This window comes from Rhincodon typus, chromosome 6 (genome assembly GCF_021869965.1).
Source record: "Rhincodon typus isolate 14 chromosome 6, sRhiTyp1.1, whole genome shotgun sequence".
NCBI lineage: Eukaryota > Metazoa > Chordata > Chondrichthyes > Orectolobiformes > Rhincodontidae > Rhincodon > Rhincodon typus.
In genome coordinates this window covers 11,162,873-11,174,594 of record NC_063337.1, presented here as the reverse complement: position 1 = coordinate 11,174,594, position 11,722 = coordinate 11,162,873, and the positions used below count along the sequence as shown (strand labels likewise).

General features: G+C 47.0%; 1 protein-coding gene across 1 annotated transcript in view; it reads right to left on the bottom strand.

The window, feature by feature from the left end:
* The window catches only part of LOC109921676 (CD99 antigen-like protein 2), a 48,712-nt gene extending 46,209 nt beyond the window's left edge, over positions 1 to 2,503 (bottom strand). The window contains exon 1 of the mRNA XM_048597878.1: positions 2,443 to 2,503. Within this exon, the coding sequence (XP_048453835.1) occupies positions 2,443 to 2,503 (61 nt within the window). The remainder of the gene's footprint in view (positions 1 to 2,442) is intronic.
* Positions 2,504 to 11,722: the final 9,219 nt, after the last annotated feature.

Genomic DNA, 11,722 nt, shown 5'->3' with positions numbered 1-11,722 from the left:
AAACTGCAGATGCTGGAAATCAGGAAAAACAGAAATTGCTGGAAAAGTTCAGCAGGTCTGGCAACATCTCTGGAGAGAAATCAGAGTTAAGGTTTCAGGTCCAGGGACCCATCCCCAGAACTGATGGTCGCTCGGAACATGTTTTTTATGCAGAAGATTGAGTCAGGGTGGAAGAGGGTAAGGAGTAATCCATAGGTGGTGATAGAGCCCAAACAGAGAGAGAATAGTTGGACAAAGGAGTGGATGAACAAAGAAGCTTGGAACATTGACATATTCAAAAATGGCGAAATGATCCACACTGTCGTTGCCAAAAGTAGTCTGCCTTGTTTGTTTGCCCTATCATCACATCTTTGTTTTCTTGGAGATTAGTATGGGGTGTTGGAAGAATTTTGCAGATTGTTTGAAAAAAAACAGACGTGCGCCAAATTTAACTTTTTGTCTTAAAACTTATTTGTGGGTGTCCAATGCAATCCATTTGGTGTAGGTACAGCCACAATGCTGTTCGGGAGGGAATGCTCCTGCTTGACCAAGGAGGGGTGGGCTTGAACCTAGGGCCTTCAGAGGCAAGAGTGTGACCAACTGAGCACAGGGGAAGATGGTTGTGGTTGTTGAACATCCATCATCATAGTCTGAGCACATCTCAGCACCCCTCAGTGTAGATATCTTCTAAATCAACCAGTTCTGTGATGTTATTATACATCTCTAGAGCAGGTAGGACTTGAACCCAGGCCTTTTCCCCAGAGGTAGGGATATTACAGCCACACTTAGAGAGCCTTAGCTCCTCAGGGGCTTTTTTTAAAAATTTACCTATTTTTCCCAAACAACCTGTTCCGAGATGTTATTATGTTTTTCTTTATTCATTGGATGAGGGCATCACTGGCTAGGCAGCATTTATTACCCATCCCTAATTGCCCAGATGACAGTTAAGAGTCAACCACATTGCTGTGGGTCTGGAGTCACATGTAGGCCAGATCAGGTAAGGATGGCAGATGCACAGTGGCTCAGTGGTTAGCACTGCTGTCTCACAGCACCAGGCACCTAGGTTCGATTTCCCCCTTAGGCAACTGTCTGTGTGGAGTTTGCACATTCTCCCCGTGTCTGTGTGGGTTTCCTCTGGGTGCTTCAGTTTCCTCCCACAATCCAAAGATGTGCAGGCTAGGTGGATTGGCCAGGCTAAATTGCCAGTGGTGTTCAGGGATGTGTAGATTAGGTGGGTTTGGGGGATGGGTCTCGGTGGGATGGGTCTCGGTGGGATGCTTTGAGGGTTGGTGTGGACTTGTTGGGCCGAAGGGCCCGTTTCCACACTGTAGGGATTCTTATATTAAAAAATTTCCTTCCCTGAAGGACATTAGTGAACCAGATAGGTTTTTCCCCAACAATTGACAATTGATTAACAGTCATCATTAGATTCTTAATTCCAGATATTTTATTCAGTTCAAAATTCCATCATTTGCCATGGCAGGATTTGAACCCAGGTCCCCAGAGCATTAGGGATAACAAGGTGTAGAGCTGGATGAACACAGCAGGCCAAGCAACATCAGAGGAGCAGGAAAGCTGACGTTTTGGGGTGGGTCTCTGGATTAACAATCCAGCAATAATACCACTAGGCCATCACCTCCCTATTACACAGCTCTACAGCAAGTGGGACTTGAACCCAGGTCTCCAACTCATCAGGGGAGTGTCCTGGGCCTAACCGTCATCAGCCACTTCACCAATCTTCCCTCCATATAAAAAGCCACTGTCCACAATTCTTTAGTAGAAAATCAGGCACCCTGTGGAGGCTAGCAAGTCCACATTTCTTAATCTAGTAAAGTGTACAGGGTACACATAATGGGACAGAGAGTACAGTATTACAGCAATGCAACAGAACTGTATAGAGTGCCTGCACTTGAATGAAAACAGGTAAAAGTTGAAAGCATGATGGGTGGGGAACAGTAAAGATGAGTCATAGACAGAAAGTAGAACGGAAAAGAAATCTGACTCCAGGTTAATGTTTGCATGCATTTCGTCTGGGGTTTCCAGGTTTCAGCTGAACATTTCCCCTACTTCCTACACCAAGCAGCAACAGAAGCAACAGTGCTTCAAACTAGTAACAATTTAACTGGAAAAGGATGACAAATTTCAAAACAACATCGTTTCTGCTACACAAATGCATGAATAGTCTTTGGTTGGAAGTTTAAAATGAAAAGCCATTGCCTTCAATTGATCAAGAACTAGGGGATCCAGATTGAAAATGATTTGCAAAAGTAGTAAATATGATGGAAGAAGAAACTTTCTCGCAGTGAGCAGTTCATGTCTGGAATGCACTGCCCGAAAGTGTGGTGGAGATGACTATATGGCATACAAGATGGTATCGGATTGTTATTTTAATAGAAATAAAGTGGAAGGTTACGTGGAAAAGGCATGAAAAACGGCACTATTTAAGACTCTGAGAGCCAGTACCAGTAGAGCAGGGCGAATAGTCTCTTTCTGCAGTGTGATTTAATACTGAATTTGGTGCCATCGTATTGCTGACAGTATCGTAGAAATTATTAGGTGTAACCAGGGCAAGGCATTGGCCCAGACCTCGGCATTGAGATCAGATTCAGAGCCTAAAACTTGCACTGCATCACCAACAGCAAGCTGACATAACAGGAGAGGGACAGTCTAATGGTATGATTGCTAGACTATTAATATTATTGAATATTACGAGGTAATGTTCTGGGGGTCCAGGTTCAAATCCTGCCAAGGCAGATGGTTGAATATGAATTCAATATTTAAAAAAAAATCTGGAGTTAAGAGTCTCAGATGACCATGAATCCATTGTCAGGAAAACCCCATCTGGTTCACTAACGTCCTTTAGGGAAGGAAACTGCCACCCTTACCTGGTCTGGCCTACATGTGACTCCAAACCCACAGCAATGTGGTTAACATAAGGCTAAGATGGCGGCAGAGTAAGATGCTCCAGTTGGAGCTCCTCTGCTCATCAGCTCCTTTTCTTCCTTTTTTTCCCTCTCTTCGCAGTATTTATTTTCTCCTCCCCTGACCCCACCCGACAACCTTTAGCTAACCCTACCTCAAGGGAGATGTGCCGCCAATGGAGACCGGGCAGCAGGTGAGCACATGGGCCAAGTCCTACAGCGGCAGCAGAATGAGTACGGGCCGAGGTCCCGGAGCAGGGGGCGGGGCGAGCGCGGGCAGGGTCCCGGAGCTGGGGGCGGGGGGGGCGCGGGCGGGGTCCCGGAGCGGGGAGCGGGGAGCCGGGCGAGTGCTGGCCAAGCGCGGGCTGGGTCCCGGAGCAGGGAGCGGGGCGAGCGCGGGCTGGGTCCCGGAGCAGGGAGCGGGGCAAGCGCGGGCCGAGCCCCGGAGCGGGGAGCAGAGTGAGTATGGGACAAGTCCCGGAGTGCGGAGCAGCGCGAGTGTGGGCCAGGATTTGGAGCAGAGCAAGTGTGGGCCGAGATTTGGAGCAGCAGCAGAGCAAGTTCTAGATGGAGGTCAGCACTTGGAGACAGCATTGCCTCATGTTGGGATGCCAGCGGGCACAGACTCATGTTGGAAAAAGACTAGAACTTTGAAAACGTCAGTACTTTATAGTCACTCTTATTATAATTCTGGACTGCTTATTCCCATGCTTACCTGTATTTTCGTTTATTCTCTAACAACACTGTCTGTATCCTGGGTACCCTATACCTAAGATGGTGCTGAGGGGCGACATTACAAACTTTTCACTGCACACATTGTCCATGTGACAATAAAGGCTGTTCTAAACATTCTAACTGCCTGTAATGCCCACATCCTGGGAACAAATATAACATACTAACATTTAGCACAATGCGCAACACGGCGTAAACTAGGGAAATAGCATCCTGTCAGAAAAAAGACTAATACGGTGGACAAAAAGAAACAAAAGAACTGCAGATGCTGGAAATCACAAACAAAACAGAAATTGCTGCCACATCTGCTGAGATTTTACAGCAACTGTGGAGAGAAATCAGGGGCCGACAATGGTGGTGCTGTTGTACTGATCTCTACATTGCAGAGGCTGAGCGCCAGGTCTCAGATACTTCCTCCTATCTCCCCTTGGACCATCACCCCTCCATGGCACACCCGGCTCCTGTGTCCACTACAATCATTAGCTTCATTTCATCTGGTGATCTCTTCCCCCGTGACAGCCTCCAAGCTCAGTATCCCAACCCTGCACAGCTTGCTTCTGCGTCCTTTCTAAAATCCACAAACGGGACTGCCCAGGCAGACCCATACTTTCTGCCTGCTCTTGCCCCACAGAACTCTCCTCATCCCACCTCGACTCGATTTTTTTCTCCCCTTGTCCAGTCCCTTCCTACTTACATCCGTGGTTCCTCTGACACTTTGTCAGTTTCAGAACTTCTACTTTGTGGGCTCCAGCCACCTCCTCTTTACCATGGACATGCAATCCCTTTACACATCCGTCCCCCGTCAGGAGAGTCTCAAGGCTCTCCGCTTCTTCTTGCAAAAAGGCCTGAACCGCCCCCACCCACCACCACTCTCCTCTGCTTCTCCTCACCCTGAACAACTTCTCTTTTAACTTCTCTCAGTTTCTTCAGGTCAGAGGGGTGGCCATGGGTATCCGCATGGGTCCCAGTGATGCCAGTCTCTTTGTGAAGTATTGGGAACATTCCTTGTTGCAGCCCTATTCCGGCCCCTACCCACAACTCTCTCTCTGATACAATCGGTGCTGCTTCTCTCTCTTGTCCACAATTGAAAGGGTTTATTTATTTCGCTTTCAATTTCCACCCCACTATCACCTTCATGTGATCCATCTCGTGCAGAACTCAGTCTGCCAGACAACAACAGCTCCACCCTTATCGGCCTGTAATGATAACCCTGCTTTCTCTCCACAGTTGCTGGAAAAACTCAGCAGGCATGGCAGCAATTTCTGTTTTGTTCGTAATTGCCAGCATCCGCGGTTCTTTTGGTTTTGTTCTGGTCCTCCCTTCCTCGACATCTCCATTTCTGGAGATAGGCTGGCCACCAATACCCACTACAAATCCACCGACCCCCACGGTTACCTTGGCTCTACATCCTCCCACCCTACTTCCTGTAAAAATCCCTATTCCATTCTCCAAGTTCCTCCATCCCCGTCACATCTGCTCTGATGATGCCTCTCAGTCTTTTCCGCTCCAAAGGAAACAACCCAAGCCAATCCAGCCTCTCTTCATAGCTGAAATGCTCCATCCCAGGCAATATTCTGATGAAGATACAGTAAGAACTGCCGTTATCAATAGCCTGATGAATCTGCTTTGCACCCCCTCCAATGTAATCATATCCTTCCTTTAGTGTGGTGACTAGGACTGCCTAACTGAGGTTCTGTACAGTTCCAACATGTCCTCCCTGCTCCTATAATCTATGCCACCTCTGTGCATCAAATGCATCAGATCGAGTATAAATCACATTGAAATGGAAATCTATACATTCCAAACAAAAAAAGCAGAGGAAAGATGCTAATAACAGAGAATATGCTCCGTACGTAGTAGGGTTTCCAGCATCTCCAAGAGAAACAAAATGAGATTAAAAGTAAAATAGTACAGTGCTGGAAATACAGAAACCCATTGGAAACACATAGAAGACGCATCAGTATCTGCAGCACAGTCAGTTCATTGTAGAGATTCACTGCAGCACCAGAGCGAAGAAATAGGCTAGCGTGAATGGTACAGGATTCTCCACAGTTCAAAGCTGCTTCTTATCTTTTGTCACCATTAAAGGTGGCCTTATTGAAATAAAAGATGCTTAAGTGGCTTGACAGTTGGATGTGGAAAGGTCTTTTCCCCTTGGGAGAGTCTAAAACCGGCAGCATAAAATCACAGAATAAGGGGTCACATACGAAGATGAGGAGGAACTTCTTCTGTCAGAGAATAGCCAGTCTGTGGAATTCTTCAACACAGAGGGCTGTTGACACTGGACCATTAAGTATGTTCAAGGGTAGGATAGAGAAATATTTAATTAGTAAGTAAATGAAAATGTGGAAAATGCAGCAAAATGGAGATGAGGATTCTTTGCAAACTCAGTAGCTCAAATAGCTTACTTCTGCTGCTACAACCTATGGTTTGATTTGCATAGTCACATCCAGTATAGACAAGGTGTTGTCCCTCAGTCCCCCTTCTTCATTATTGACACATAGCCACTTGTTAACACCTGTATGGGAGACTGGGATCAGCTTGTGCAGTTTGATTTAATCGGAACACTTTTTGCTTCTGAAGTAAATTGGTTCTGGACTCAAACCCCATTCTGGACTTAATTGCTGATTGCAACACTGAGGAAGTGCTTCATTGTTAAAGGTGCTGTAATTTAAATAAAGCTTGAACTTGAGGGTTGTCAGTATTTTTCAGATGAAAGTAAAACATATTTTGACATTATTGGAAGAACACAGATACTTTCACAGGACCACAGACAACTCTCTCCTAGCAAACACTCCTACAGAGGTTATTATCAAATTGATGTTCAGGTGTGAGCCGACTGTGTGAAAGTTACAGCTGCAAATTGCATTTATTCCAAAATTTCAAAAGACTTTTATTGACTACTTTACAAGATGATGAGAGGCATAGACAGAGTGGATGGTCAGAGACTTTTTCCCAGGGCGGAAATGACTATTATGACGGGGCATAATTTTAAGGTGATTGGAGGAAGATATCATAAATCATAGAATCCCTACAGTGTGGAAACAGGCCCTTCAGCCCAACAAGTCCACACTGACCCTCAGAGCATCCCACCCAGAACCCATCCCCCTTTACCATACATCCTTGAACATTATGGGCAATTTAGCATGGCCAATCCACCTAGCCTGCACAGCTTTGGACTGCAGGAGGAAACAGGAGCACCCGGAGGAAACCCGCACAACGTGCAAACTCCATACAGACAGTCGCCTGAGGCTGGAATAGAACCCAGGTCCCTGGTGCTGTGAGGCAGCAGTGCTAACCACTGAGCCACCATGCCATGCCATATAGGGGAGATGTCAGAGGTTGGTTCTTTACACAGAGTGGTGGGCATGTGGAACGTGCTGCCGGCAGTGGTAGTGGAGTCAGATACATCAGAGACTTTTAATCAACTCTTGGATAAGCACATGGATGATAATATAATGTAGGGTATACAGGGTAGTTTGATCTTAGCAGGATAATAGGTCAGCACAACATCGTGGGCTGAAGGGCCTGTACTGTTCTATGTTCTATTAGAGATAACACATTGTGGAGCTGGAGTAACAGGTAGCATCAAAGGAGCCGGGAAGTGGGCATTTCAAGTCGGGACCCTTATTATACCCTTTATGGTCTTCTGAAGTGATAAATGACACGATAAAATTGGAAGTTCTTTTCTTACCTCACTTTTCTAGCCTCGTTCTTCACCCCTTCCATTCCCTCATCTATGCTCTTAATATTGTGGTAGTGTAATTGGATTAGTCATCCAGAAGCACAGGTGAATACTCTGAGGATGCAGGCCCCAATCCCAAAGGGCAACTGATAGTATTGAATCCCATCAGTTAATAAATTCACTTGATTATTAAAAGAATTGAAAGTTAATCTCAGCAATGGTGAGTCATAGAGGTCTTGAGTATGAGAAAAGGCCATTGAGTCTATGCCAGTGAAAAACAACCACCTAAACTATTTGAACCTCATTTTCCAGCATGGCCCACAGCTTTGTATGCCTGGGCCATAATTACTACTAATCATTGTAAAACCCCCTTTGTTTACTGATGTTCTCGCGGTAAGGAAATCAGCCATCTTTATCTGGTCAGGCCTATGTGTGACACCAGAGGTACACCCATGTGGTTGTCTCTTAACTAGGCCCTCTGAAACTTGGCCTAGCAGACCACATAGGTCAAGGCCAATTACAGATGGGCAACAAATACTGGATTTGCCAGAGTAACTCGCTTCCTGTGATTTAACAAAAACTTTTCCCTGCCTACTCACAGCATCGCATCGTAAACAATGCTGCTTGTGTCTGTAGTGATTGTAACAAGATCAGCCAGGTGGATCTCACAGAATATGAGTTCCCTGATTGGGAGCCGGGTCCAATCAGGGAGCCTTGGCTGACAGATATAAACAGAAGTGTCAGAGGTCCTGTTCACTCTCAGAGCTGGCTCTGTGTGATGTACTATGCACGCGTAAATGAAGGGTCACTTGGTGACAGGATACCGGTCTTCCTGGAGTTATTTCAGTGTCCTCCTCACCGCCAGTCCTATCTTCTTGCACTCCACTGATTCCTTGTGATTCGTCAGGTTCCTATTGGGGCTTCTCATCCTGGCTTCCAAATTCATCTGCGGCCTTGCTACACCCAACATTAAGTTGTCGCCGTCTACAACCACAGAACCCAATGTGCTTCCTGCAATACCGGACTGCTAACTCCGCATTAAGAGCGGTGACCATCTCCCAGACTGAACATTGACTTCAATGTGCATGAATCGCTGAAGGTGGGATTGCAGGTGCAGCATGTGATTAAAAAGGCAAATGGAATTTTGTCTGCCATTGTGAGAGGGATGGAGTTTAAAAACAGGGAGGCTATGCTGCAGCTGTATAGGGTCCTGGTGAGGCCACACCTGGAGTACTGTGTGCAGTTTTGGTCTCCTTACTTGAGAAGAGATATACTAGCACTGGAGGGGGTGCAGAGGAGATTCACTCGGTTGATTCCAGAGTTGAGAGGGTTGGATTATGAGGAGAGACTAAGTAGACTGGGATTATACTCATTGGAATTCAGAAAAGTGAGGGGAGATCTTATAGAAACATATAAGATTATGAAGGGAATAGATAAGGTGGAGGCAGGGAGGTTGTTTCCGCTAGCAGGTGAAACTAGGACTAGAGGGCATCGCCTCAAAATAAAGGGAAGCAGATGTAGGACTGAGGTCAGGAGGAACTTCTTCACCCAAAGGGTTGTGAATCTGTGGAATTCCCTGCCCAGTGAAGTGGTTGAAGCTACCTCGCTGAATGTTTTAAAGGCAAGGCTAGATAAATTTTTGAACAGTAAAGGAATTAAGGGGTATGGTGAGTGGGTGGGTAAGTGGAGCTGAGCCTCAAAGATCAGCCATGATCTTATTAAATGGCAGGGTAGGCTCGGGGCCAGATGGCCTACTCCTGCTCCTAGTTCTTATGTTCTTATGTTCAAAGATTGCAACTCATTAGCACTGCCTACCTTTTGATTTCCAGGGAGTGTGTGATTCTGCTATTCTCATTCATATCCCTTTTAGCATCCCATCTTTGCCCCTTCACTGTCAGTCTTCTTTCATCTGACACCATCATCTTTTTCGTTTGTCAACTAACTACCTCCTAACCTTCACTGGGTTACTTTAATTCCCTGCCCTTACTGTCCCTTCCCCTGGGGTGTGGACTGCTTAAAATCAGTTACCTCCTTGAGTTTTGCCAGTTTCAATCTGACACATGAACTCCTTCGCTGCTGAGTATTTCTAGACATCTCTGTGCGGGCAGTCACTTGTTAAAACCACTGAATATTTTTCAATTTGCTTTTCAATATACTCTTCAATTTGCCTTTTCTACTGACAGATCGTCCCTAACTAAAAAATGCCTTTATCCACTAAAGAGCCGACAACAGAGAAAGAGACCAATGGGCTGTGCTGGTAGAGGAGCTATTCAACCACGCAATGTCCTGAGCAAAGTTCCAGTCATGTCTTTCAAAGCTGCTGCCTAAAAATTACAATCCAATCCTTCTCTGCTATCTTAGATCCGGCCCATTGACAGCTTCCCTCAGTTTCACACCTTTAAAGAATTTCAATCAAGTTATTTCTAAAAGAAACATAAAAACAAACTTTTGCTTCTGCACCGAGTCAGCTGGAAAATACTCGCAAGCGACTTGAACACAACCACAATGCGGGAGGGAGGATTAAAAAGCTCTTACCGTACGTTCTGACCAAAACAAATGTCAGGCAGACCAAGAAGAAATTTTTCACAAGCAACATTTTACAAGAAACAAAACGAGGAAACTCAAAATGCACGACGCGGAAATGCTTCCGTGAAAGTTAACCCCAAAAAGAACACAAAAATAACTCTTGGGAGACGAGCCAGGCAGTGTGTGGTTAATTTCTGCAAGAACATTACTCAGACCGTGACTCACCAAGCTCCTAGCTATCAACATAACTGATAGCTCGACCCTCCACCTCGACAGCTCTGTTTTCCACCAATCGCTGCTTAACCCGAAACCTCAGAGAGGCGACGTCCCAATTAAATAAAACCATGAAACGTCCCCGTAAAAATTCACTGTGTGAAGGAGATTCGCTTCACAGCAAGTGTCCAGCCTAGCGAGCTGGGCTATTGACAGGAAAAGACGTGGTAAAACAAGCCTGGAGATAGTAAGAACTGCAGATGCTGGAGTCAAAGAATACAGATTGTGGAGTTGGAGGAACACAGCAGGTCAGACAGCATCAGAGGAGCAGTAAGAAGGGTCTAGGCCCGAAACGTCAGCCATCCTAGATAACAAGGTGTAGAGCTGGATGAACACAGCAGGCCAAGCAGCATCAGAGGAGCAGGAAAGCTGACGTTTCGGGCCTTGACCCTTCATCAGAAATGGGGAAGGGGAAGGGGGTTCTGAAATAAATAGGGAGAGGGGGAGGCGGATAGAAGATGTGGAGAGGAGACAGGTAGGTATGGAGCCAGTCAAGGTGTGTAGGTGGGGAGTTAGGGAGGAGATAGGTCAGTCCAGGGAGGACGGACAGGTCAAGGGGGTGGGATGAGGTTAGTCGGTAGGAGATGGGGGTGCAGCTTGAGGTGGGAGGAGTGGATAGGTGGGAGGCAGGACAGGTTAGGGAGACGGGGACATGCTGGACTGGTTTTGGGATGCGGTAGGGGGAGGGGAGATTTTGAAGCTTGTGAAATCCACATTGATACCATTGGGCTGCAGGGTTCCCCAGTGGAATATGAGTTGCTGTTCCTGCAACCTTCGGGTGGCATCGTTGTGGCACTGCAGGAGGCCCAGGATGGACATGTCATCCGAGGAATGGGAGGGGGAGTTGAAATGGTTCGCGACTGGGAGGTGCAGTTGTTTATTGCGAACCGAGCGTAGGCGTTCTGCAAAGCGGTCCCCAAGCCTCCGCTTGTTTTCCCCGATGTAGAGGAGGTCACATCGGGAACAGCGGATGCAGTATACCACATTGGCAGATGTGCAGGTGAACATCTGCTTGATGTGGAAAGTCTTCTTGGGGCCTGGGATGGGGGTGAGGGGTGAGGTGTAGGGGCAGGGGTAGCACTTTCTGCAGTTGCAGGGAAAAGTGCCGGGTGTGGTGGGGCTGGAGGGGAGTGTGGAACGGACAAGGGAGTCACAGGGAGAGTGGTCCCTCCGGAAAGCAGATAAGGGTGGGGAGGGAAAATTGTCTTTGGTGGTGGGGTGGATTGCAGATGGCGGAAGTGTCAGAGGATGATGCGTTGGATCCGGAGGTTGGTGCGGTGGTACGTGAGGACGAGGGGGATTCTGTTTTGGTTGTTATTGCGGGGACGGGGTGTGAGGGATGAGTTGCGGGAAATGCGGAAGACACGGTCGAGGGCGTCCTCGACCACTGAGGGGGGGGAAGTTGCTGTCCTTGAAAAACGAGGACATCTGAGATGTACAGGAGTGGAATGCCTCATCCTGGGAGCAGATGCGGCGGAGGCGAAGGACTTGGGAATAGGGGATGGCATTTTTGCAGGAAGGTGGGTGGGAGGAGGTGTACTCTTCCTCCATCCCCTCTGATGCTGCTTGGCCTGCTGTGTTCATCCAGCTCTACACCTTGATATCT